This window comes from Mirounga angustirostris, unplaced genomic scaffold (genome assembly GCF_029215605.1).
Source record: "Mirounga angustirostris isolate CCGP_5_RB_7025 unplaced genomic scaffold, mMirAng1.0.hap1 SCAF_4, whole genome shotgun sequence".
In the NCBI taxonomy this organism is placed as follows: Eukaryota; Metazoa; Chordata; class Mammalia; order Carnivora; family Phocidae; genus Mirounga; species Mirounga angustirostris.
Window position 1 is genome coordinate 83,436,439 of NW_026991712.1, and position 24,533 is coordinate 83,460,971.

Sequence of the window (24,533 nt, forward strand, 5' to 3'; positions counted from 1 at the left end):
TTTCCTACATACATCCTAAGAATGTATTGTAAATGGAGGAAGATCCAAATAAATGTAAAAGCTTGTCAAATACAAAGCAAACAAAGATAACTAAAGTGCTAGGATGCTTCTCTTGTGTTTTTAGTGGACAGAGGAAAAAAAAAAAAAACACTAGAAAGACACAGGGAAGACCATCATGACAGTGTAAGACATTGGAATCTATCCCTTATTGGAAACGCCTTCAGATCTGTTTTACCTTAAAGGCAAGTGGGATGAGTTCATGACAGCCCTTAAGAAAACCTGGTGGGAGGCGTGCCTGAGTGGTTCAGTTGGCTGAGCATCTGACTCTTGGATTAGGCGAGGGTCATGATCTCATGGATGGTCAGATTGAGCGCCTTGTCACACTCTCTCCCTCTTCCCATCCCCCCAGTCTCTCTCTCAAATAAATAAAGATGAACAAAGAAGAAAACTCCTTGGGAAACTATTTCTGCCTTGGTGATTTATACACACACAAGAATGAACAATCAGAACTATGCTGAGATAATGTTTTAGAAAGAGATGGGAAGTGTGGTATTAGCACAAGGGTAGACAACAAGAGAGAGTGGCCAGTGAGGGGTGGTCCCCATCAGTGGGGACCTTCAGGGGGACCAGGCAGCCTTGTGTATCCACATGGCCTCGGCAACAGGAAGGCAGCAGCTCCCCAGGTTCCATGACACCCCGGACGTTCCAATTCTGTTACTTCAAGTGCAGACCGTCACCTGGCATTTTGGGGGCTCCCTCTGTGGTTCCGGTTGGAGTCTGAGCTAGGGGCAGGGCCTTCGGCTCTCAGCTCTGGCATCTTGAACCTTGCTTTTGTGGTTACCGACTCTCAAGAGCTGTGGGGTGTTGTTCCAATAGTTCCCAACAGTAAGTAAAGACTTCCTGTACCCTCACCCCTCAGGCCTGATTAAACCTACTTGATTTCACTGGTTTTTAACCCATCATGTGTTTGGGTTTCTTCTCCTCAGTCCCCAGCTCTTCCTCTTCGGCCACACGTCACCATGGCAGCACCTCTTGGCCCTCTGTCTGATCCAGGGGCAGAAATCAGCCTCCTGGAAATCAACCAGGAGCTTCAATCCCAGCTGGAAAAAAGCCAGCAGGACTTCCGAGACCTCAAGGAGAAATTCCTGATATCCGAAGCTACTGCCTACTTCCTGGCCAACCAGCTGCAGAAATACAGTAAGTCCTACAAGGTCATGGTCTCCAAAGTGATGGCTGTCTGTATTCCTTCTGAGAAACTAAAAACCTCTCCAGATGCTGTCTTCTCTATTTCCAGTGTCACGATAAATTTCATCTGACCACAATCTGGGAAAGGTAGAAGTGGGTATTTACCCTCAGTTTGCTGAGGATGGGACAACTGAAGACAAATAGGTTAACAGTGACATGTCAGGTGGGGTTAGAGTGAACATCCCAGTTATTGCTGCGTCCTGGTGCAGACACAGAAATGCCTGGTCCTCTCAGGATGGTCTCTGTGCCGTATCAGATCCTGCATCACTGCTGGCCTAAGTGTCAGGGACTAAGGAACTCTCTCAGGTCCCGCTTCTCTAAGGTATCACTGGTAAAGCACCGAGATGGTTACACTGGGGAAACATGCTGATGGGACCCATGGGCGCGGAGGCGGGGAGGGGTGACGGTAGCAGGTGACACTACCTGCTTTCAAGGAGACGGAAGTGAGGTCTCCTTTCCCCCCTGAAACCGTGGTATCCATGAGTGACGCCATCCAAACAGGGACTCCCCTGGTGAGAGGGAACCCGTGACAGGCTCTGCTTCCTGAGTCCACGGAGGCCATTTGATACCCAGTGGTAAGGTTGAGGGTGTTTCAGGGGACATCAGACAATCGGTGCTACCTCCTCTGTCTCTCCCTGAGCTGGGGAACATTGAGAGATGCAGGATGGCCAGCAGGTCCAGGCCTGGGCCAGGAGACACGTGGCCAAGTGAGAATGAGGGTGAGTGGGGGAGACCACATCCCGGGGAACCACCCAAGGCAGGGTGTGGGGCAGGCCCTCCCCCACAGGCAGCCTGAAATGGGGAGCTCAGCTGCCTGTTCATTAGGAGGGGCCTGCGGTGACAGAAGGATCATGAGAACGGGGCACGTGCAAAGCCGAGGGATAGGAAGGAATCCTGACAACTCTGAGCCCGAATTTTGGTCATTTTCTCACAATTTGCTTTCAGTAGAACCAGGGGAGGTATAATTAAAAATGAGTGATGCAGACAAAAGTCAAAACTGAGGCCTGCTCTTTAGGAAAGGGAAGAGATGATGAGCTTCCAGGGAAGGACAAGCAAAGTTTTGTTCACAACTTTCCTGAAAATCATCACATAACTGTGGGAAACCAGTTGTGAAGATGATGCAAATAGATGTCAGCCGAGGGCTTGGGGTGGACGTAACAGAGCACAGGGGTGAAGAGCATGGGCCCCGCGCCAGTTTTCCTGGACTCAAATCCATGCCGCCCATCGTCCTGTGCCTCAGTTTTCTCCTTGTTAAGGTGTTACTGGTGTGGGACCTACTTCTCTGAGTCCGAATGAATACTGAGTGATTTCTTGTAAAGCTCTAAGAGCAGAGCGTGGAACCATGTAACTCTGTTCATATTCTACTGCTTCTCATAACGCAAACTTTATTAGGATTTGGCCATATTCCTTTCAGGTGCTTCTGGTTTTATGCATTGTGGTTTCCACAAGTGTAACCAGAGGAATTTTTACCTTTGAGATACTTGCTCAGTAGAGAAATCCCAGCTCAGGGGACCCATCGGTCCTGTAGCCCTGGGGGGCTTATGTCATGTCCCTGCTCAGCGTTTTACTTAGGAGGCTGCAAGGCTTGCTAGGGTGGCCATGATCAGGGGAACCCGAAGTCTGACTCCACCACATACCAGTTCATCACCGTGTCCAGTTCCTCTCTGTGCCTTGGGGCTCTTCTTTCCTGGGCTCTGCAACAGGGAGTAATCGACTGCCCTGGAGTTGGGAGGCTGAGGAATGAGATGTGGAGCTCCCAGCGCAGAGCCTGGTGGCCAGGGTTCCATTTGTCCCGGGATGGTCCCTGACTCGTCCCGTGAAGGCAGCACGCACAGAAGCATGTCCAGCTTTCCACTGAGGCAGGCATCTCTGTTTCTCAGAGTGTGAAGAGTCCACCGACATCATCGAATCCGTGCTGGGGGAGAAGGTGCGGTTTGAGAAGGGGAAGCGGGCAGACACGGCGGCTGAGAACCTCAGGTAAGGAGGGCTCCGTGTGGGAGGCTGCAGGGAAGCCGTGGGCATCTCTGACTTGGGGCAGCAACAAGTCTGGGCCAGGAAAGGGCAGAAACGTCATGGCAGGCACGTGACGCAAATGTTTCTAAAACAACTAAGACAACAGTGATTGGTAAATGATGGACTCCAATGACTCAGAGCCTCATTCTCTCCTTTGAAAAAAATATCAAAGTCACCAAGTTCAAGGGAATAATTCGTGGCATTTAGCACATTCACAGTGTTGTGAGATCACCACCTCACTTACCTTTCACAGAGTCACGAGCTGGCTGACCACAGCTTGTCATCCTTTCTTTCAGACAATGCTGTCCTCTTGACCCTGCCATTCTCCTGAGCTCACCAGTTCACACCAGCTGTCCTGTCCACCCTTCTGTGTCTGGCGCTGTGTCCTTTAACTGCACGCTGCCCTATATGTAGTTTTCCAGGGAAATGGGTGTCCCCGAATTGAGCAGCTGAAGGGACATGTCTCTGGCGTGTGCTTAAGAGGACCCCTGGCTCTCTTTACAGAAGGAGACGATGCAAGGGATGTGCAGGGGCTCACAGGAGCATGTCTGATACACAGGAGGCCTTGATTTACCTTCTTCTTTCTCTGCCATGGGCAGGTCACCTCACATGTGTGAATTCGGCTTCGAGGGCTCCTTTGGGGAAATACTGCCAGAAATATCCACGAAAGCCCTTATAATCCTTTGTTCAACTCTTTGCATTTTAAAATTTTCTCTCTCTCCCACCTTAGGCTATGTCATATCCTACTTAAAGAGCTGACCCATTTGTATCAGAAGTTATGGGAAGGGAAAGACGTTTCCCAACTACTCAATAAGCACCTCGAGGACCTCCTAACCCATGGTGACCCTGAGCATCCCCAAGGGCCAGGCTTCCAAGAGCAACTGGCTGAGGGGCGCAGGCTGCCCAAGTGCCTTGTCCGAAAGCTCAGCGCAGGTAAGGCGGCCACAGACCCTGATGCCCTGAGCTGCCCCAAGGCCCTGGGCTCACAAGAGACTCCCCACCTGCCCTCACGCTGTTTGCAGCAGCTGTCCTGGGTTCCCCATCGCGCGTGGGGCCGTGAGAGGACCGGGACTGGAAGGTGGTAACGGAGAGGAGAAATGCACAGGGTGGAGGTCGTGGTGCTCCACGTGTCTGCTTCCTCCCTGAGGGAATGCAGCGTTTGGCGCAGGAGGCAGCCTCCACCGGTGTTTGAGCCCAGAAAGCAGAATGTGACAGGAGGATGCTTGCTAGTGTGCAAGGGTCCCTGCACTAAGTGGGAGGTTCCCAGACACAGCGCGGTCTGTATGAACTGTGGGCGAGAAAGTGAGTTTAACTTTCTCCATATCAGTCTCCTCATCTGTAATGTATATCAAATAACCTGTTGACACTGTAGTGATGAGATAGGGAAAATTCATGAATGCCCTTCAGGAAAAAATAAAGCTCCTGACCGTGTGGAGTTGGACGAGGTACTTGATGCAGTAGGACTTGGAGGTGGGAGCGCTGTTTAGACTGGAACACTTTTCGTAGACAGATGTCCCCTTGATCACACTGAAGCCCCCATGGGGGCCCATGAAGTCCCTGGTGGAGGGATGAGGGACAGGGTGGTTGTCCTGCCATGAGGGCAAGGAGGAGGCTCTATGTGAGAGCTGTGAACGTACAGAGAGCCTGTAGCCATGGCGGGACCTGCAGCACGCTGCGAGACACAGTTTGCAGAAGTCAAGCTGAGAAGCATCCCCTGAGATGGACAACAAGAGACAGTAAAACCTGTTGCCCAGGTTCAGGGATGCTGATCTTCAGAATCAGAGACACACTGCCTGATGCATCAGAAATCCATGCCACAGCAATTCTGAAAGACAGTGCCCTAAACTCAGTAGGGTACCTAGTCATGCATAGACCCTTAGGTCTCTAGGGCCATAGAAGCCACTGTGTTTAGAGTGCTGATATGGGAAATAGCTGACGGGACATTTCTGAATTTATTTGCAGAGAATTATGAGGATGAAGAGGATGAAGAAGAACAAGAAACCCTCACTCCCAGGTGACAATGAATATTCAGGAACCAATAACGTGTGGGTAAAAATGGACAGGGTCTCAGAAAGTAGAGTGAGTGAGGTCAGGAGGGTCACAGATGTCAGATGCAAGGATAAGCGAAACTGCAGATGGTCCACAAAGGATGGCCCTGTTAGCTTGGTTGTCTGTGGTCTCTGGGCTGTTGTAAGACCAAGAAGAATTCACCAGCCTTAGGATTCCCAGTGGGTACAAAATACCCATTCTTTCCTGTAAATGGACACCGAGAGGAGATGCATATGTACTTCCTATACAGTTCTCTAAGGTCCTTGGTAGGAAGGTAGCTAACCAAGGAATTGGAAAACAGACAACTAGCAAAATTAAACACCAAGAGAAGTACCTAGCCCAAACCCAAAAACTTGGGGTGTCATGTGACACTATTAATACCAAGGTGCCTAGAAAGTCTACAGGGACTCCAGAGCTGTAAGCACTTGATCAATCTATGTTAAAGTCACCCCACCTCAGGCACGTGGTGGTTACCCCTGATCTGCTCTCCATCTGTGCTTCATGTTGTGACTGCACCCTACTGGGATGGTGGAGTCTCATTGCTGGTCAGTGCTTCTGTGGCCGGAGCTCTGAGGATCTGCTGCTGCTACTCTCCCAGCACCAGGCAGCCACACTCTGCCTCTTGTAGGATGGAGTGCTTGTTCCCTCTCCAGCCGGCAGCCCTTTGCCTTTTGTGACCACTCCCTCTAACTCCCATCGAAGCCAGCTAGGAAGCCACAGTGTCTGATCCTCCTGGTTTGATCTCCCGTCATTCCTGTCCTACCCGGCACAGCATGGAGCAGCAGGAAGTTGAAAAGAAGGAAATCCTACAGGACACAGTGGATGAGTGTGTTTTGACTCCTTCAACTCTGCAAGAAGGTAGTGAGAGCGACCAGTCCTACAGTGATGGCGAATTCCCATTAGATGAACAGGAATTCGGCTCTGCTCTGGATTTAGCCTGTGAATGCTCCCACACCCAAGGGGATGGAACTCCGTGTGGTCCCTCAGGTAATGTCCATGTTGTTTGTTCTGCATACTTTGTCTACACTGAGGAAGGTCATCTCTATACACAGGCGTTACAGACACACATTGCTTTAAATCAGGATATAATGGATTTGGAAACACAGACATCAGGTGGGTCAGGGAGCCTTCAACCATCCCAGGCAGGGGCCGTGCCTCTGCCACCCTGGCCCCCGGGTCTGGCCATTGCACCTATGTCAGGGGCGACAAACTCTACCCACCTCAGTAGGACATCCACAAAGTGTTGTCAGATACCCTCCTTGGATCAAATGTCTTTTGTCCCATGCAATGATACTTTCTCTTTAGGATCAATATCTCTCGAGGTCCTAGACCTGTCCAATGTTGTTGGCTCCCATGCCTGCATAACAGGAAAGGTGCTTTCCCTGGTTTCACTTCTCGCAGTCCCAGGCACTATCTTTTCGATGTTGGTTCAACTTAGCCAAGTGGTCATCTGCAAACAACTGTATCATTACCTTGTACGTATGTTCCTGTGAAGCAAAGCCGGGCTCTGGCATCAGTCAGACCACAAATGGCTTTTGTGTCAGTAGAACACCAAAGATTCTTTTTGATTTGAGGGTTTCTACAACGGATTCATTAGTCTAGTCTCAAGTATTAATTCCCGTGAAGCGTCAAGAACCATGGTATCTCATGGAATAACTCCATTTTGCAGCAACACTCCAAGAAGGTGCTTGGACTCTTCCCCAGGACCTCTGGGGAAAATATATTAGGAACTCTTTTTACAGATTCCCATCGGAGGGGGCTATTGGGATACTTTGTAGGGGACAAGGAAATGAATTTCCGCAGCAGGTCAGGGGCAGTCCTGTGCACTGCTCCTGAGACTTAATGTGGGGGGTGCCTGGGTGGCTCAGACGGTTAAGCATCTGCCTCCAGTTCGGGTCATGATCCTGGGGTCCTGGGATTGAACCCCACATAAGGCTCCCTGCTCAGCGGGGAACCTGCTTCTCCTTCTCCCTCTGCTGCTCTCCCTGCTTGTACTCTCTCTCTGTCTAATAAAAAAAAAAAAAAAAAGACTTAACCTTGGGCATCCTGGAATATCCCTGCCAGAACACTAGGGTCTTGCCCTGAGAAACCTGATCTCCTTGCAGTGTGGGTGGTCACTGTTTTGGTAATATGGGTAGTGTAATTTCCTTAGTGTGACCTGTTGTCTTGGAACTTATTTTCAGAAAGGCAAGATGATCTTGGGGAAGGAAATGGACAACACCCAACGTGCCCCAGGTAATGCTGAAGACTGTGGACTATGAATTTTCCTGGTGACCTCTGGAGACTTCACATCCAGGGATAAAGAGAAAGTGCTGCCTAGAACTATTCCATCCATTCAGTCAATAGCAGAATATGCCCTTTAACCATGTCATCTATTTTCATGTGGTAGTTGTGTAGGTCTCACTTTCTTACTCCCTCTCATGTTGAATAACCTACAGAGTGGACACACATGCATTAACCCAACCCAGGGATTCCTGTAATCAGCTGTTGTCTCCTGTGTGGTTCAACCCAAAGTGAGATGCATATCAGCTTTGTGCCTGTTTGACATCATCATGTTGGAGGATTTTTTTTTTTTGGAGGATTTTTGATAGCAAGAGAGGAAATTGAAGAATAAATGCATGTCCTATCAAAATATTGAGAAAATGTTCCTTGGAGTCAGAATGTCTGAGAGTCAGTAAGGCCTCAGGAAATTTAGTCACTTGGACACTGCATGTTAAAGTCAATGCAACGTAGGCAGCAGGGTTGAAGCCACTTGTTTTGATTCCCTCTGTGTGATGGGAGTCATCATTTTGACGTGAGTATGACAGGGAGGGTTTAGTCTCCTCCTCTATCACCTGGTTATGAGCTCAGTGCACATAGTATCTGCTACTCTGTCTCCCACTGCTCCTCATATAGGAGGCCACACTCTGCTCCTTATTTAGGGGGATAGTTTTTTTCCCTCCAAGGGGACAGCCACATGGCTTTCTGTGACCACTCGCTAGAACTCCCATCAAATCCAGCTAGGAATCCACGGTGTCTGATCCTCCTGGTTTGATCTTCTATCATTCTTGTCTCACCCGGCATAGCACGGAGCCCCAGGAAGTTGAAAAGAAGGAATTCCTACAGGACACAGTGGATGAATGTCTTTTGACTCCTTCAACTCTGCAAGAAGGATGTGACAGCGACCAGTCTTGCCATGATGGCAAATTCCTATTTGATGAACAGGAATTCGGGTCTGTTCTGGATATGGCCTATGAATGCTCCGATTCCAAAGGGGCTAGAACTCCACGTGGTCCCCCAGGTAGTGTCCATATTCCTTGTTCCTCACACCCTGCCAGACTGATACACCTCTCCAGCCCAGGCACAGGAGGTCACTGCCAGACCTCCTAATTTTGAATTCAGCTCTTGTCCTCTCTTGAAAGGCTCTAATTTCCATTCTGAAACCATGCCCCTGAATTTCGATGCCTGCCAAGGCTGTTGGCAGCCTTTTCTATATCTTTGGAGATGGCACTGCCCTGGTTCACTCTCTTCCCTTAGTCTATCTCTTCACTTGTCTTATCCCAAGTCAGCTGAGAACCAGAACTAGACCACTGCTATGGGACAGTGGATGTTTCTCTGGAGCAAGGCATGATCCTGAAACTTCCCTACCCCATGAATGGCCCCTGTTTCTTTGTAGCTTTGAAGATTATTCTGATTTGATGGTGTGTAGAATCCGTTCATTGGTTTAATCTGAATGGCTTATTCCTCTAAACCATTCACCAACAGCATTTCAGATGGAAAAAGCCTGAATATTGCAGCAATCCTCTAGGAAGCAGCCAGGTAGTTCCCCAGGATCTCTGGGAAACAGAATCAGTTCGTCTGCATAGACTCAAGATTTAGGATGCTGTGATGATGGCCTCTTTTATCAGGGACATTTGTTTAATAACTCAAGAGAACAATCCCAGTGATTGCTTACACTGGATGTACCTAAACCCTACCTAAGCCCTCCTGGATGATTACTCTCACAGTTGCCTGTTAGTACTGTGCTTCTCTTTCTGTCCTGTGCTATGCAGGATATAGAGGGGGCATTTGTGAAGGCGAATCTGCTTACTGTAACTCTTTCTCTTCATTATTTGCAGAAAACCGAATTGATCAGGAGGGGCTGAAAGGACAAGAGTCAGCTGCCCCCAGGTAATTCTGAATACTTGGGGGCTGTGAATTCAAAAGTGTCACCCAGGGAAAAGCAGAAAGTGCTGAAGAAAACTATATTATCCGTTGGGTCAATGACAAATTATCCATTTTCACAATGTTCTCTGTGTTCATTGTTGTACTTGGATTGCTTCCCATTTCTTAATTACTTCTCGAGTTGAGTAACCCACAGTCAGCTGACCGAGGTGAACTAATATGGCACAGGGATCGCTGTGCTTGCTCATTCTCTCCTGTGTGCTTTAGAGAGACATGCACATCTGCTTTCTGCCTTTAGATTTCGCATGTTGACGTGTTCATAACATGAAAATATCACAGCAAGTAGACAAACATATTCTATCATGCCACAATGTTCAGAGAAAGAGGCCTTCCTGGCATGAGATTTCTGTGCCAGTGGACTGCCCCCAAAGCTGCCCACGCTTGGCCACTACATGCAGAACTCAATGCCATTTGAATGGAAGGGGGAAAGCCACCATTCTGGGACTCTGTCTGTTGTGAATCATGACTGGACGGCACAGAGATAATTCAGTCTCTTTCTTCACAAGCTTGCTATTTGGCCTGTACACTGAGCACTTGTCCTTCGATCTGCTGCCCCTGTGACAAACACAACTTGTCCCACAAAAACAAGAGTTGTTTCTCTCTTTAATGGGTCCTCCCTCTCTTTGCTTTCTTGACCACTCCTTTCTGCCTTCCATCCAAGCCAGACAGGACATATGATTTCAGATCCCTTTAGGTTAATCTTCAGTTGTCCCCACCCTGCAGGCTCAGCAGACAGCTGGTAGAGGTGGTAGAGCAGGACATCTCAAGGGACTCTCAGGGTGAACACTACTTGACATATTCCGTTCTTCCCGACCTGTCTGACTCCTACTGGCCTTACAGGAGCACCGCCATCTTCCTACCTGAGGAACTGGAAGTCTGTTCCTCTCTGGAAGCGACCAGTGAGTACTCCATTGTCCAGGTGATCAAGCTCCACCTGGACACCCACAAAGATCTCCTGTTCTTTGTACCCCAGACCTCTGCTGTGCCGAGAGAGGTCATCCCTGTGGGCAGGGATGTTGTAGGCTCTCTTCCTACTCCCAGGGCATGCCCATGTCACCTTGGCTTCTCTGTCAGGTCGTTGTTGGGCCAAGGCAGGCACCACAAACTCAACTCACCTCAGCCACATGACCATAGAAGGTGTCTGTCAGACCTAGTGTGGATGACATGTCTCTTTTCACCTGTAATAAGCTCTAGGCTTCATCTCTGAGCCGGGTCCCTTAAGAATCTATGCTGGCCGCAGTCACTTGGCATTCTTGTCCAGGGTTAACTGGTTTTGCTGTTCTTAGTCCCATTCTCTGTCTCCTTTAGGTTGGCTTGTCTTCCTAAACGGTTGTCTGAAAACCACCCTAAGTGTCTCCACTGATAGCTTGTTTATGTTTCCAGAAGCACAGCTGTGCCTTGGCATTCTCCCACCACATGAATTGGGCCAATGTTCTGAGTAGCACCAAAGACTCACTTGAATTGGAGGGTTTGTAGTTGCATTCCATCTGTTCAGTCTCAATGTACCAATTCCACTAAGCCTTCAACAACCAGCTATCTGATGAGAGAAGGCTGAACGCTGCAGTCATCCTTTTCGAATGCAGGGAGGCTGGCTCCCCAGAATTGGTGTGAAAAAGAGAAGTTAAAGTGCTTGCACAGACTTACGACAGGGGAAACTGTGATGCTAATCTCCTAGACGATGTAAATTTTTCCAAATGCCTCGGGCTGGGAAATCAAGCCAGTTATCCCAAGACAATATCGGAGGCACCCTGAAATACTCTTCTGACTAAACCTGTTCTCACACTGAACATATCTGAGTGCGTGGGTAGCATGAGACACTGGATTATTAACGTACCAAGAAGGATCTCCTTAATGAGCGGCCCTGTCTGTATATATTTCCAGAAAATCAATTCCATCAGGAGGAGGAAGAAGACCAGGACCAGATATGCCCCAGGTAACTCTGAAGACTCATGGGTTGTTATTTCAGTGCTTCAACTGAAGGACTGCATTTCGAGGGAAAAATAGGAATTGCCGAACATACTTATTTCATCCGTTCTCCAATCACAAAAAGTCTCTTTTAACCATGATGGGTGTCTTCACTGTGTAACATGGTTAAGTTCCTTTTATTGACCCCTCCATTTCAGTAACCTGCAGTCAGTTGAACTTGGTGAATTAATCAGTCACTGGGATTCTCTGCATTCCCCTCTTCTCTCTTTTTGTAAAACCAGAGTGAGAGGCATATCTGCCTCTCCCTCTTTGGTCTTACCACACTGAAGATATATTATAGCCAAAGAATATCTAGGATAAAATTCACATCATGTCACAATAGTTAGAGAGAGAGGCATTGAAGACACAAGATCTCTCCATTTTGAAGATGCTTTTTAACTCCCGGGTTCACTTGGTCAATACAATTTATGTCAAAGTGTTGAAGCCAACTTTGGGATTCTCCATGCATGTTGTGAGTCAAAACTTCCATTCCACAATAGTTCAGTTTGTTGTTCAGAAGCTTAGTTCTGTGGCCACTGCCCTGGGCACCTTCTCTTCTCTATGCCTACTGCCCCCACAGCAGCCACACTCTGCCCCCGAAACAGGAGGATAGTTTTTGCCGTCAATAATGGGTGTGTCCCTTTGTTATGAGTCTAATTTGCCGCCGCCGCCCATCAAAACCATTAGGATGCTGGGGTGTCTAATTTTCTTGTCTTAATGTTCAGATCTCCCCACCCTACCAGGTTCAGCAGGGAGCTGCCGGTGGTGGAAGAGCAGGATGCCCCATGGGACTCACTGGATGAATGCTATTTGACTTCCTCAGCACTTCCTGACCTGTCTGACCCCCACGGGACTTCTAGGAGGGCTGACATCAACTCATTCCAAGATCTGGACATCTGTTGTTCTCTGGAAGTAGCTAGTGAGTCCTCCATTGTCAAGGTGATAAAGCTCCAACAGGACTCCCAAGTGGACCCACTATTTTTGGTATCCCAGCCTCTGGTTCCGCTGAGATGTGTCATTGCTGTGTAGAAGCCCGGTAGACATAGGGATCTGAGTCAGGCTCTAGGATAGACTTTTCAGCATAGACATCAGGTGAGTCAGGGACCTGCCCTTTGTTCCTCATCTCAGGCCATGCTTCTGGCTCCTGACAGAAGTTAGGACATTGGAGTCAAGGCAGATGTGACAAACTCACACTCAGTTTTGCTGCACATGCAGAGGGGTGTGTCTTTGTTCCTAATTTCCTTTAAATGTGTCTCCTCATCTGCGATGCTCTCGTTTTCATACCTGAACAACGTCCCTTGAATATTTGTGCCTGTCCAAAGATGCTGTCAGCCTTACCTGTATCTTTGGATTTGTCGTTTGCCTGCTTTGACTGCACTGATCCCCAGTGTCTGTGTCCTCCGTGTTGGCTGTCTCGACTGAGTCATCCCTGGAGTATCAGGACATCAACACCTCTACCATCAGCTTGCTTGTATGTTTCCCCAAAGCAAAGCTGAGCCTGGGCATTGCCCCTGCCCATGCATGGCTCATATGTCTGTGTGGCACAAAGGATTGTACACAATAGATTCCTGTTGATGTGAAGGTTTGCAGATTCCATCCACCAGTCTGGTCTGTGGGTCTAAATTCCCTTAAACCCTCACACCTAGAGCATCTCATGGGATAAGGTAATGAGAGAAGGTTGCGGTACGTTTTTCGAATGCAGGTAAGCTGTTCCCCCAGAATCTGTGGCAAAACAGATGTTTCCCTCTGTACACGGACTCTTGAGCTGTGGCTCTATCACAGCAGGGAGCTCATGCCCGGTGCTTTAGGAAAGCAAACCAAGGCACAATCCCAAGACACTACCTGAGGCCTCCTGGACGATTTTCTCTCACAATATCCTGCTGCCCCACTAAGGATAATTATGCCCATGTACTAGTTGTATCGGATACTTAATTTTAATGTACTAATGTTCTGTTTAATATGACTGGACCTGTCTGTATCTGTTTGTAGAAAATCATACTGATCTTTCGGTGGAAGACCAAGACCGGATATACCCCAGGTAACTCTGAAGAATCATGGGCTTTAATTCAATGGTGATCTCAGATCTAGGCAAATTTAGAAAGTGCTAAATGTACCTATTTTACCCATTCAGCTACCCACAACGTGGTCCGTTAGCAATGTTCTCTGTTTCACTGTGGTACTTCTATAGGCCCCTTTCTTAATCCCTCCCAAATGTAGGAACCTCTAGTCCATTGATGCAAGTATCCTAAGCAATCACAGGAACTGTTCGTATTGGATCAATCCAAAATGCCCGTCTGTCGCTGCTGGTTTCGCATTATGATGTTGGCAGGAATTCATGGCAAGGAAAGTGTTTAGTAAAAAAAAAATTCACGTCTCAGTATTTAGACAAGTAGGCGTTGAACACACGAGCTTTCCAGGACTCTACAATGCTGCCAGTCTGGGGTTGTCTTGGTGATTTCTGTAAATTTCAACAAAATGTATGCAACGGTGTGATGGTGGTTTTATTGTTTTCTGAGTGTTCTGTGTGTTGTGACTCTTGTGCACAGGGTGGTTCAGACTGCTTCCCTTAAACTCCCATTCTGGCCATGCTCTGAGCACCTCCTGCTCTCACTCTCTCCCTGCCTCCCTGATCTATCCCCAGTGCAGCTACACTCTGGCCCCAGAGAGAGGCAGAATGGTTCATCTCCCTTGAAGGGACTTCCCATTGGTTTCCTGTGACCAGTCCCTCCTCCCTGCCAACAACACCAGCTGGGACTCCGTGTTGACTCAACCTTCTCGTTGCATCTCCTGTCCTCCCTGTAACACCAGGTTCCCCAGGGAGCTGCCAGTGGCAGAAGAGAATGAAGTCCCACAGGACTCACTGGACGAATGTTATTTGACTTCTTCAGTTGGCCATGACCTGCCAGACACCTGGAGGCCGTATACAAGTGCCTCATCCATAATTGATAAGCCGGAAACCTTCCTGGGTCTGGATGGAGATGGTAAGTACTCCCATGTGAGGGACACAACGTTCCTGGGGCTCCCAGGAAGCCTGTCTTCTCTGTATCCAACAACCTAAATAGGCTGAGACATGCACCCGTGGCAATAGGCCCTGTAGACTCAAGCTGGTTTGAACTCTGCCCTTGGATTTAATTTTGAAAACATTGGGACTCCCAGGTGGTTCATTTGGTTATGCATCCAGCTCTTGATATCCACTCAGATCTTCAACTCAGTGTTGTGAGCTCAAGCCCCAGGTTAAGCTCCACACTGGTTGTGGAGACTACTTAAAAAAAAAAAAAAAGGTATCTTGTGGATCCAATTTCCTTTCCTTCTGTCGCAGACTACCTTCTGTCACCTGGCCCCCTCACAAGTGCAGGCTGTTGGTACCAAGTCAGGTTAGAGAGGAGAAATGGAGGGAAAAGGGCAACAACTCAGGCACCACTATCTCCCCTGGAGACGTCTGGGTAACAGGCCTCTTTTTATTTCTTTCCAGAAGAATCTTGTGCTGCCCATGAAATTTTATTGCCAATTGTACTTCCTGTGTGCTTCCTGCAAACTCTCTGGCTCTCCACACAGGTTTCCAGTCAGCTCCCTATCTGTAGCATCTGTGATATTGTTGCTGATTTCAAAGTTTTTGCTCCTGGGGTGACTACGTTCCTCTGGAGCATTTAGATGGAAGATCCTGAGCATTGAGTCCTGCCTGTACAGTATGGTTTCAGTGAAGCCAAAGCTCTAGCCCTGGTTTTCCATCCTCCACGGATGGCGTGCTTGTCACCCTTTCTGCAGCATCAGTGGTTTTCTCCCCCGTGTGGATATGTTTTCAGTCACGTGTCTGCTCAGTGGCGTAAGTCCTGTAAATGATCAATGGCCTGTGCACCTGACATGGGTATGGCCTCATTCAGGAGCAAAGCAGAGTTGTTCCCCTCTCCAGATTCTTCAGAACATGCTGCCTGCTGAGCAAGACCCCCTTGGGGCCCCACTCGCATAGGAGTGCAGGCTAAAACCCAATTTCCCATTTCTTCCCACTCAGGTTATTTTTCGGCCTTCCCTTCTTGGAGAAGCATTTGCATTGTTAGGAGACTTTCTTTGCTCATCAAATCACCTTGTAGGAGCAGCAAGGAGTATATGATGTTCCTTACCATGTCAATGTTGTCTAGTGAAATTGGCCATGGAAGGTTTTGTCCCTCAACCCTATTTGGTCAGTAACAGCCTTTCCACACTAGGACCACCTTCTCCCCTGTTTCCCATCCCTCCCCGAGGGGCAAAGAAGCAAAGGATTCCTCGAGATTATAGCAACTCAGGAAGCAGAAATGAAACACACAGTTATTTTGCTTTTGTTGTCTACCATGCCCTTTCCCGTGCCCGCTCAGCAGCAGCTCTGTTAGGCTGGAAGCATTGGGTCCCCACAGGGACACTCTCCAGTCCACGCCGAATCTCCTGTGACAGCTGAGGGTGCTGAGCCTCACCAAAGTCACGTCACTTGCCCAAGACCCCTGGCCAGTGGGGAGTGGGACGTCAGACTCACCAGATCAGACTGTCATTGCTCACAAGTCAGTCCTGTCAGGGAGTAAGTGGGGATGGGGCTCACCCTTTCATCTCTGCTTTTGTCCCAAATTATTTGAAACAGTTGTAAATGTAAACAAAAATGTTGCAAGAATGCCCGAAAGACCCCTGTGACCCAGCCACATATCCGCCAACTCCTACCTTGTGAGTCAGTCTGTGGTGTGAGCAGAGCCAGTGGCTCATCCAGCCCCTCCGGGAGATGAACGTCTCCAAGAGGCTCTCCATCCAAAAGCAATCAGGGCTGAGGGGTCCCGGGCCTTTTCTGCTGCCACCAGGGGGCGCATGGAGGCTCCTCCCTTGGCTGCCTGGCACCCTTGTAAGGTTGCGCAGTTCTCTCTGAGATGCTGACGGCCAGGTGTGGGTTCCCATCGGGGCAGGGATGAGAAAGATTCAGACACATGTCTCAGAAGGCAGGTGTGTGTGATATGGCCTTCCATTCACCCTGGACCAGGGGGGCATAATTCACCCACGTGGATGGGCTGAGATGAGTGAACACAGCGTCTACATTAGACACTGTCTGTCCAGGTGCGGGTTCCGACGGCAGCGTGTGAACAGTGGGCATGGGCTGTGATTCCAGCAGCAGGGTCGCAGGAGGGCTACCCGGCCCAATCCTCCCTGCACAGGGAGAAACCCTGTAGAAACAGTCCAGTCTCACCCGAAATGCCAACCTCATCTTTGCTCTAGGGCTTTTCCCCACCAGCCAAACTAAAAATAGTGGGCAGTCCTTCAGAGTTTGATAAAATATTTTCCCTTTTCTTCTGCATTTGCAAAGCATATTGTATGAGTAGATTAAATGAAGCCTGGCAGTTGAGAAAAGAGCCGTAAAAGAACATGAGGACATTAGGAGTGATAACTTTAAACACACTTAGACCTTCATTCAAGATAACGTTTGAGAATGGGCAACCTGGTTTTGACAACTCCTTCCCCAACCAGATGTGCTAATTGCAGAGGATTTAGCCTTTCCCCCAGTAGGAAGTATCATCAAATCTTATGACATGTCCTCAATTATGAATGGCTAGTACACTGTGCCTCGAGGACTGATGGAGAGCCCACCGATCCGAGAGACATGTTTGTGGCAGAAGACCTGGGAGCTGGGGAGACACCTGGTGTGGGGCTGGGAGAAGTGATGCTGGAGGACAGAGAGGGACCATAAGATCGAGGGACACCAGAGGCAGGGTGAGGAGTGGACTGTGTGCAGCAGAGAGGGCAGTGAGTGTTCACCAGCACGGTGGGCTTGTGGGAAGACAGGACTTGGGGGCATCGACAGGGCAGCCGAAAAGAGCAGATAGAAGGAGGTGGGGGAATCCATGGTGAGAGGAGATACAGGGTGCTGCCAGGGAGACTAATCAGTCACAGATTCTTGGAAACCATTTGTAGTGACAGGTGAACAGACTGGTGAGAAGGAGATGCACACAGGGGACCAGGGCCCACGGCAGGGAGGTGCCACGGCCTTCCTGAGGCTGACCTGCTCTGGCGAGAGGCTGTGGCAAGTCTCTGGTTAGCCCCCTTTCTGAGAACACGGACTCCCTTCACAGTAGCAATCTGAGCACCTTTGATTAGGGACTGCAGCCCAGACCTCACTGAGGAGTGTGTGATGCAAGGACTGGGCGCTGTATGCCCTCCCTGAAGACCCACAAGTCTGATCCTGTAGCACCTCTGGCCTGGAAGTTTCCAAAGGGACTCAGACCCCTGCTACATTACTTAGAGCTGTTGGTGCCTCCCCCAATGGGAATGGAATATATCGAATATAGATGTGTGGATGGGGGAAGGGAAACAAATAGTGCAGAGGAGAAACTTCAAAAGCCTCCGGAGCTGTGAAAAGTTCCCATAACTTTGTCCGTGGTCCCTTCTCTAGTGGTACCTGAAGCATCTAGAGGTCCCCTTTGCAACTCCCTTCTTTAGTGGTACCCGAAGCCTCGAGGCCGAACTTCCTTCCCTGTTCTTTTTGTTTCCGGTACACACCGGCAACTCCTCCCCATGTCCTGAGGCCTCTCTAGGACCTTCTCTCTAGGCTGTAGGACCAAGGTTACTACTAACAGAATGATAGGCATGAGCTCGTGTGCCCATCCAAAGGCCCTGTGGGGTCAAGGGGAGGATTTTCACCTCAGGGACTTTGCAGGCTGGGCACCTGCCATCCCAGCAGCCCCAGGCTGGGACACAACGGTGACATCTCCTTCATACACATGACGTCTGCTTTTGTGCCTGCTCGCAGGGTGGTCTCACTGACAGGCGGGGACATCAGACATGGGTGGTCTGGGAGTGCTCAGCTATGGAGCCCGGGGATTCAGCCCATTGAAATCTCTTCTTGCTTCAGCTCCGATGCAGGCTCCCTGTCACCAAGGGCCATCAAGTGGAAACTGGACTTTCCAAAGAGCAGAGGTGCAAACTTCCGGAGCACAGACACAGCCAAGCACCCAGGTGGCCAATATTCTGACACCGCAGCTGGACCAGCAGTTGGATTCTGGTGACAACAGAGCCAGGCTCGGCCTCTCCTGCACCCTCGGGAGCCTGGATGCCAAGATGGGTTCTGGGAACCAATGGCCCCTCTTTCAAGGTGAGTGGGGAGAGGAGTAGGAAGTTCTGGTCCCCACGTTGGTCATCACCGACTCCTGGCTGGAGGCCCCACTGGGGTGAGGTCGAACCTCACGATGCTCCAATACAGTGAGGTGAGCAAATCCTGTGTTTAGTAGCAGCTCTGCCCCAGGTCCTGGGCTTGCGCCTTCCTGGCTGTTTAACTGGCCAACGTAGTCATCTTCTTCCATATTGTCCCCTCAGTCCCCTCTTCGGAACCGCTGAAAATGGTATCTCCGTTCCATCAATGCTGGGAGCATGAAACCACATCTTTTCTAGGGGGCTTGATTCAACAACAATTGCTTGATAACATCTATGAATTTGTCGTGTCTAATTCTTGGGCCTCTGTGGTGCTTTAACACTTGGAAAATGGTGTCAGGGCTTGTTTCATGCAGGGTGGTCGGTTCCTACCGGCCCCACTTCCCCAAACCCCATCTCCCGTGGCTTTCTCAGGAAGGCTCGTGTGCCCCGTTTCCTCTCCTTCAGCATCTCCAAGCCCATCTTCCCTGTTCGGTGCTCACAGTCACAATGGAAATACTGGTCTCCCGGTTAGTTTTGTTTTTTTCCCTTTTCTAAAGAAATAAGGGGCCACTTTCTTACATAAAGTGCACGCGTCACTCTCTCCGCTGATCCTCCGTCTAGTTCATCTTTTCCCCTCATCTCTGGGGCCTCGTTCCCAGCTTCCTGCTCATCAGGATCCACCTCTGCTCAGATTTCCTGACGTCTGAGATTTTCCACCCTCCCCTGGGTCGTGTCTTCACTACCCTCCCCTGGGTCATGTCTTCCTTACCCTCCCACACTCAGTGTCCCTTCCTGGAACCTGGGGTGGCCCGGGGCTACTCTGTCAGGCACCAAACAACCTGAGAAATGAAGAATCGCCGTTCCCACGTGGCGGTGACATATGCAGCAGCACGGTGGCACCAGGGAGGGGCCCCAGAGAAAGAGCTCAGTGAGTGTTCGGGGATGCACAGCCCCAACAAGGGCCGTTGAACGTCACCTACTTACTGTCTTCCCCCTCGAGCCTCTCTGTCACTTCTCCTCAGTGCCCACGGTCTCGGCCCCGACTCACCCCACTGGCTCAGTCCCTCTCTCTGGGACTCACCTTCCACAGAGGCCTGAACAGAAAACCAGGCTCCGTGCCAGGGTCTTTGTCCATTCTGGCGAGTATAACAGAAACGCCACAGACAGGCTGACTTGTCCACAACAGAAATCGATAACTCACGGTTCTGCCGGCGCCGTAGATCCACAATCCAACAGGTGCATCTTCGGGCCTGGTGACACTGCCTTCGTGGTTCAGAGGTGGCCGCCTTCTTGCTCTGTCCTCACAGGGCGGAGGGACGAGGGAGCTCTTTGGGGTCTCTCTTTTGGGCATGAGTCCCTTTGATGGGGGGATCTGCCTCCCAAAGTTTCACCCCACAATACCATCACATTGGGGATTAGGTTTCAACCTATGAACTGGGGGTGAATACAAACTATCCCACTGTGGCAGGTGGTTTCATTCTGCTCCCCCTGAAATCCTTCCGAGGTGTTGAACAGGTCACCTGTTTCTCGCCACTGCTTTTCTCTTTCCTCTTGAATTTGTGTATTTTTTCCAATTTCAACTGACCAGAAAGGGGGTGAGAAGGTTATGCTCCATGTCCCCCAAATCCCTATTTAATCATTTTCTCAATTAGATACATACGTACATACAGACACACGCCTCTATATCTTATGTCACATACATGACGTATATTATACCTAGTGTTCATATAGGAAATGTACCATATGTTGAGGCGTGTTGTGTAAATTCCCCAGCTTTCTCTTCCCTGGTTGCTCCTCAAAGTCTTCCCTTCAACTTTGACGTTGGCTGATCTCTACAGTCTCTTCCCTCCAATAGGACGGCCTCTTTCCAGCATGATTTCCTTGCCTTTGTCTTCTCTTCCCCGGAACTACCTCTCTTTACCATTTCTGTTTCTCTCGATTTCACTTTTGTCGGTTGTGAGCACGTTGGCCTCCTGGTCCTCTTATCCTTACAGGGTAGTGTGAGAGAGAAGAAGAAAACAGGAAATAATCAAAGTGTGTCCACTGGCTTCCCCTCACCTGTGACCTGTCGGATGGCCTTTCTCATTCTGCCCACTGTCCTTCTTTGGCGTCAGTGCAGGTGGAGGCTCAGAAGGCTCATGAATCACAGCAAATCCTGTTGATGTGCTTTTCTTTTCAGAGCTGGGTTTGGAAGCTTCCATCTGCATGAAGAACCCTCCCAAGCTGGATGGTGATGCTGCAGAGGGCTCAAGGGACAGCCAGCGTGGGTGTCACGTCTTGGGCCCCATGAAAGCCCTCGGTGCCATGAAACAGAAGATTATCAAGAGGAAACTGCAGTTCGGCAAGTGGAGACTCGCAAGCACATTCCGTGGCCTTCAAGCTTCGGGCACAGAGGTGATCACACATACGTGGCTCTGGGGCACGGATTCCTCTTACTCTCCTTCTGATTCTACCTCCACCCACCCCCAAACACACACACTCCTTGTTCTCTTCCTCAGTTGGTCACCCTCACAGCTGGTGCTACCTCTGTCTGGTCTTAACTCTGCTTCCCACGGGGCTGCCTCCCTGCCTTTGAGCCCCCTTCCTCAGAAAGCAGTGGCCCGCACGCGCTTCCATCTCCATCACCTGGTTGCATCTGGCCCTCCTCAGCAGAGCGGCATCATTTACACATGTCGCCAAGCAAGTGGAACTTTTCGGGAAATCACACAATTTCTTGGCCTCTGTCTTCCTTCCCTGCTTCCCCAACCCAGGCCTCCTTCTCCCAGGAGCATTGTCTTAATGAGTCACTTGCACAAGGCTTCTCCTCCGGGGTCTTTCAGGAAATCTGACCTAGGAGGACACGTAACCCTCAACTTCTCCCTGTGAATAAGAAGCGTTGAAGCTGAGGAGAAAGTGCCCCCACGACAAAATATAGATGAGAACCCGAGTCACAGCTGGGAGTGCCACACTGGACCGGCTGGAGTCAGGTTTCTCCTCCACCCCTATAATATAGGATACAGGAAGAAATCCATATTGCATAAAAAGCCAGTGTCCAAAACATAATCCCTTCCCTGATCAAAGGTCAAGGAATTTAGTGCTTTCTTTCCTCCTATGACAATGAAAAGGACAGTTCACTAGTAACTAAGTGGATTTCACAGCCCCTGACAGGTTCAGTGCAGTTTGAAAGAAAATATTTTAGTCAAATTTTGCCCTTTGACACCAACTCAGTAAAGCAGCTTAGGTCTCATTCTCCTGTGTTAATCCATTTGCAGGCCCTTCTTTACACCAGGAAACACTGACAGCCTATGTCCTTAGGGAAAGTTTGGAAAAGAAGGGATGAGAATCTAGAGAGCTAAAACTAATGCTTTCTCATTTTCACGTAAGAGTTTGTGAGTCTATGTAATGAGCATATTCCTAGAAATGCCCTAAGGTCTATCCTGTGTGAGATTACCTTCCGAGAATGTTGGTGTCCCTGAGTGAAAATGACTAGGGCCATGGTTACACCCCTGCTCCCTTTGTGTGAATTGCCCTTTGAGTTTCTCGTTCTTGGGTCCTTCCCTCAGCCCCTCTGGGCTTGTTTCTGTCCAGCCAAGTGACCAACAGTGTCTACTGCCCGCCCACACCTCCAGATCAGAGGCTTCGCTCTCCCTTCCCCCAGATGTTTGCACAGGGCCTGAGCCTGGGTTTCAGTCCAGGGTTTTCAGGCACAGGTCACATGGCTTTCGGGGCTCCTTAGTGCCTTGGATGACAGCTCCTCATCTGCACATGGCAGAAAGGAACTTGGAGATATTCAGAGGCCCCTGTTGGCTCTCACAGTCTAGGACTCATTCCGTAGCCTGGACTCCGCCTCAGAAGACTGGGACAAAGGTGAGAAGGGGGTGTGTTTGTCTGCCAAGGGTCCCCTCCTTCCCACAGCAGTCTGTTTCTGAACGTATGTGTTGGGTGCTAGGTCCATCCCTCGCTGGGAGGCGTGAGAAAGCCTCAAGAGTGAAGTGGCCGCTGAGGGAGAGGTAGTTGCGATCTGGCAAAAGCTCACAGCAGCCTTGAGCTGGGATATCACCTGGCTCCCACTGGCGGGAGCACAGGGGTCCCTGGATCCTGCAACACAGGCTGCTTCTCACTTTGGTGAAGTATTGCTTTTGACCTGTGGCTCTCACTCTCCCCCTCAGCCTACCTGTGGCTCCCCCTTCAGCTTCTTCTCTGGACAGGGGTTCAGCTTGCTCCTAGCCTCTGTCACCATGTAGCCACCCCTCCAGGCTCAGCTGTCAGCAGGATCTGAGCAAGACTCGCATTTGGTTTCTCTCTCTCTTCCTCTATCAGATACCAAGTCCTTCAGAAACTAAGAAAAGAGATTGAATGAAACTTCACTTGAATGAAACCCCATCATAAAATCCCATCATAAAACCCCATGATTTTCCACTTGATGAAAGGAAATCTAGAGCAGCGCATCGAGTTACAACCCAAGCAGAGCACAGGAGGGATCCTTTGCTGAGAATCAACATCACGATCACAAGCCATTCTCTGTGATTTGGGCTGCAAAAGACTGGTTGGAGGAGAGAAATTCTAGCCCTTCAGCTGCAGTTGTGATAAATCGCTAAGGACACCAATGCCTGAGTAGATCACACACAGTTTTGAGAGACCGTAAGTCTTGCTGTTCTCAATGCCATCCTGCAGAGAACCGGAGTCAGGAGCATCATGGAAAAAGACCACATGTCATACTGGACATTCTGGGCCACCAGATGGGCTCTGCTAGGAGCACACAGCATTAACTACGCAGTGTTCCTGCTGGAGAGCTTTAGCCTGAATTTGAGCACGAGGTAGTGATCAGACAACTTCAGGATGTAGAACATTGAACAGGATGAATGGCCTGTGTCTTCAAACAGTCAGTGTCACCACAAATAAGAGACAACAAAAAGGAGAAGAGGTATTTGGGGTTTCAAAGGACTAAAAAGAACGTGTGACTGTATTTCTTTAGTCCTTTCCAACCCAAAACATCTCCTCACCTTTGGGTTGCTGTCTCGGTGGTGGTGACATTCCCTTGTTTGTAGGGGACAGGCCAGATGTCCAGCTGAATGGCCTACAACCTGAAGTCGTCTGATCATTTCCTCCTGATTAAATTCAGCCTAACCCTTTGGCCAGGACACTCCGTAGTTACCGCTGTGTGTGTCCCAGCTCAGCCCACCCGGAGACCACGCGTGTCCAGTTTGCCCATCACCATTCTGGTGGTAGCAACACTGGGTATTTTGCTGGGGAAGGGCCTTTGCCATCTGTTCATAGCAAGACACACGAGTTTCTTTCTAAAATTAGTGATTTGGTAAGTGGTACTCTGTGAATGTATGCAGATCCTCTTCTCCACAGTCTTTCTCTAAAATGTTGCCATCTTTTAAGGATCCCGACAGTGTGTCATAACCCTTTGTGTGTTTGTGTATTGGAAGAATTCCGACTTTATCATTCCCACACAACATGTATCTGCTGGCAATGTGATGTGGAAAAGAACATTCCCTCCCTGTTCATTATCATTAAAGGTTTTGTTTTGACAATCACGTGGACTATTGATTTTTTACATTTGATGCTCTAATCTGTTACTATCATGGCCATTTGGTGGATCTGGATACCCAGTAATGCAAATATTCTTGGTTCTCCTCGTCATATTTAATGCTGAGTCTCCATCTCTTTTAGGCTAAACATACCATACAGAAAAGAAATTTTGGCTGTGTTTGTCTCTCTGTGGCATGGGTTTTCTTTTCTGTGTGTGCACCTGTGTGTGTCTATATGTGAGTTTGGGGTTTAGGAAGGGTGTATAGGCAGGGCTGAGCATTGCACCAAAAGGTTTTGGACACGTTTGGTTCCTTCTTAGCTTGTGAAACTTTTCACATTCAGTCTCTCATTTTTAAGTGATCTCTTAACCTCAAACTGTTGGCATTATTCTATTTTCTCTTTCCTTC

At 49.3% G+C, this 24,533-nt stretch overlaps 1 protein-coding gene across 1 annotated transcript; it reads left to right on the plus strand.

Moving 5' to 3' along the window:
- Positions 1-1,019: 1,019 nt before the first annotated feature.
- LOC135364030 (neuroblastoma breakpoint family member 6-like) lies at positions 1,020-22,832 on the plus strand. Its single transcript, XM_064587508.1, has 10 exons — positions 1,020-1,197; positions 3,126-3,222; positions 3,989-4,191; positions 9,405-9,456; positions 10,234-10,409; positions 13,465-13,513; positions 14,284-14,456; positions 18,332-18,571; positions 20,789-20,964; positions 22,758-22,832. The coding sequence occupies exons 1-10, from the start codon at positions 1,020-1,022 to the stop codon at positions 22,830-22,832; spliced, it is 1,419 nt and encodes a 472-aa protein (XP_064443578.1).
- Positions 22,833-24,533: the final 1,701 nt, after the last annotated feature.

Bases quoted from the DNA above. Each gene is read 5' to 3' on its own strand.
- LOC135364030 (XM_064587508.1), top strand. From the start codon at position 1,020: ATGGCAGCACCTCTTGGCCCTCTGTCTGATCCAGGGGCAGAAATCAGC. The intron at 14,457-18,331 runs GTAAGTACTCCC...TTCTTGCTTCAG, and splicing joins CCTGGGTCTGGATGGAGATG to CTCCGATGCAGGCTCCCTGT. The intron at 18,572-20,788 runs GTGAGTGGGGAG...TTTTCTTTTCAG, and splicing joins CCAATGGCCCCTCTTTCAAG to AGCTGGGTTTGGAAGCTTCC.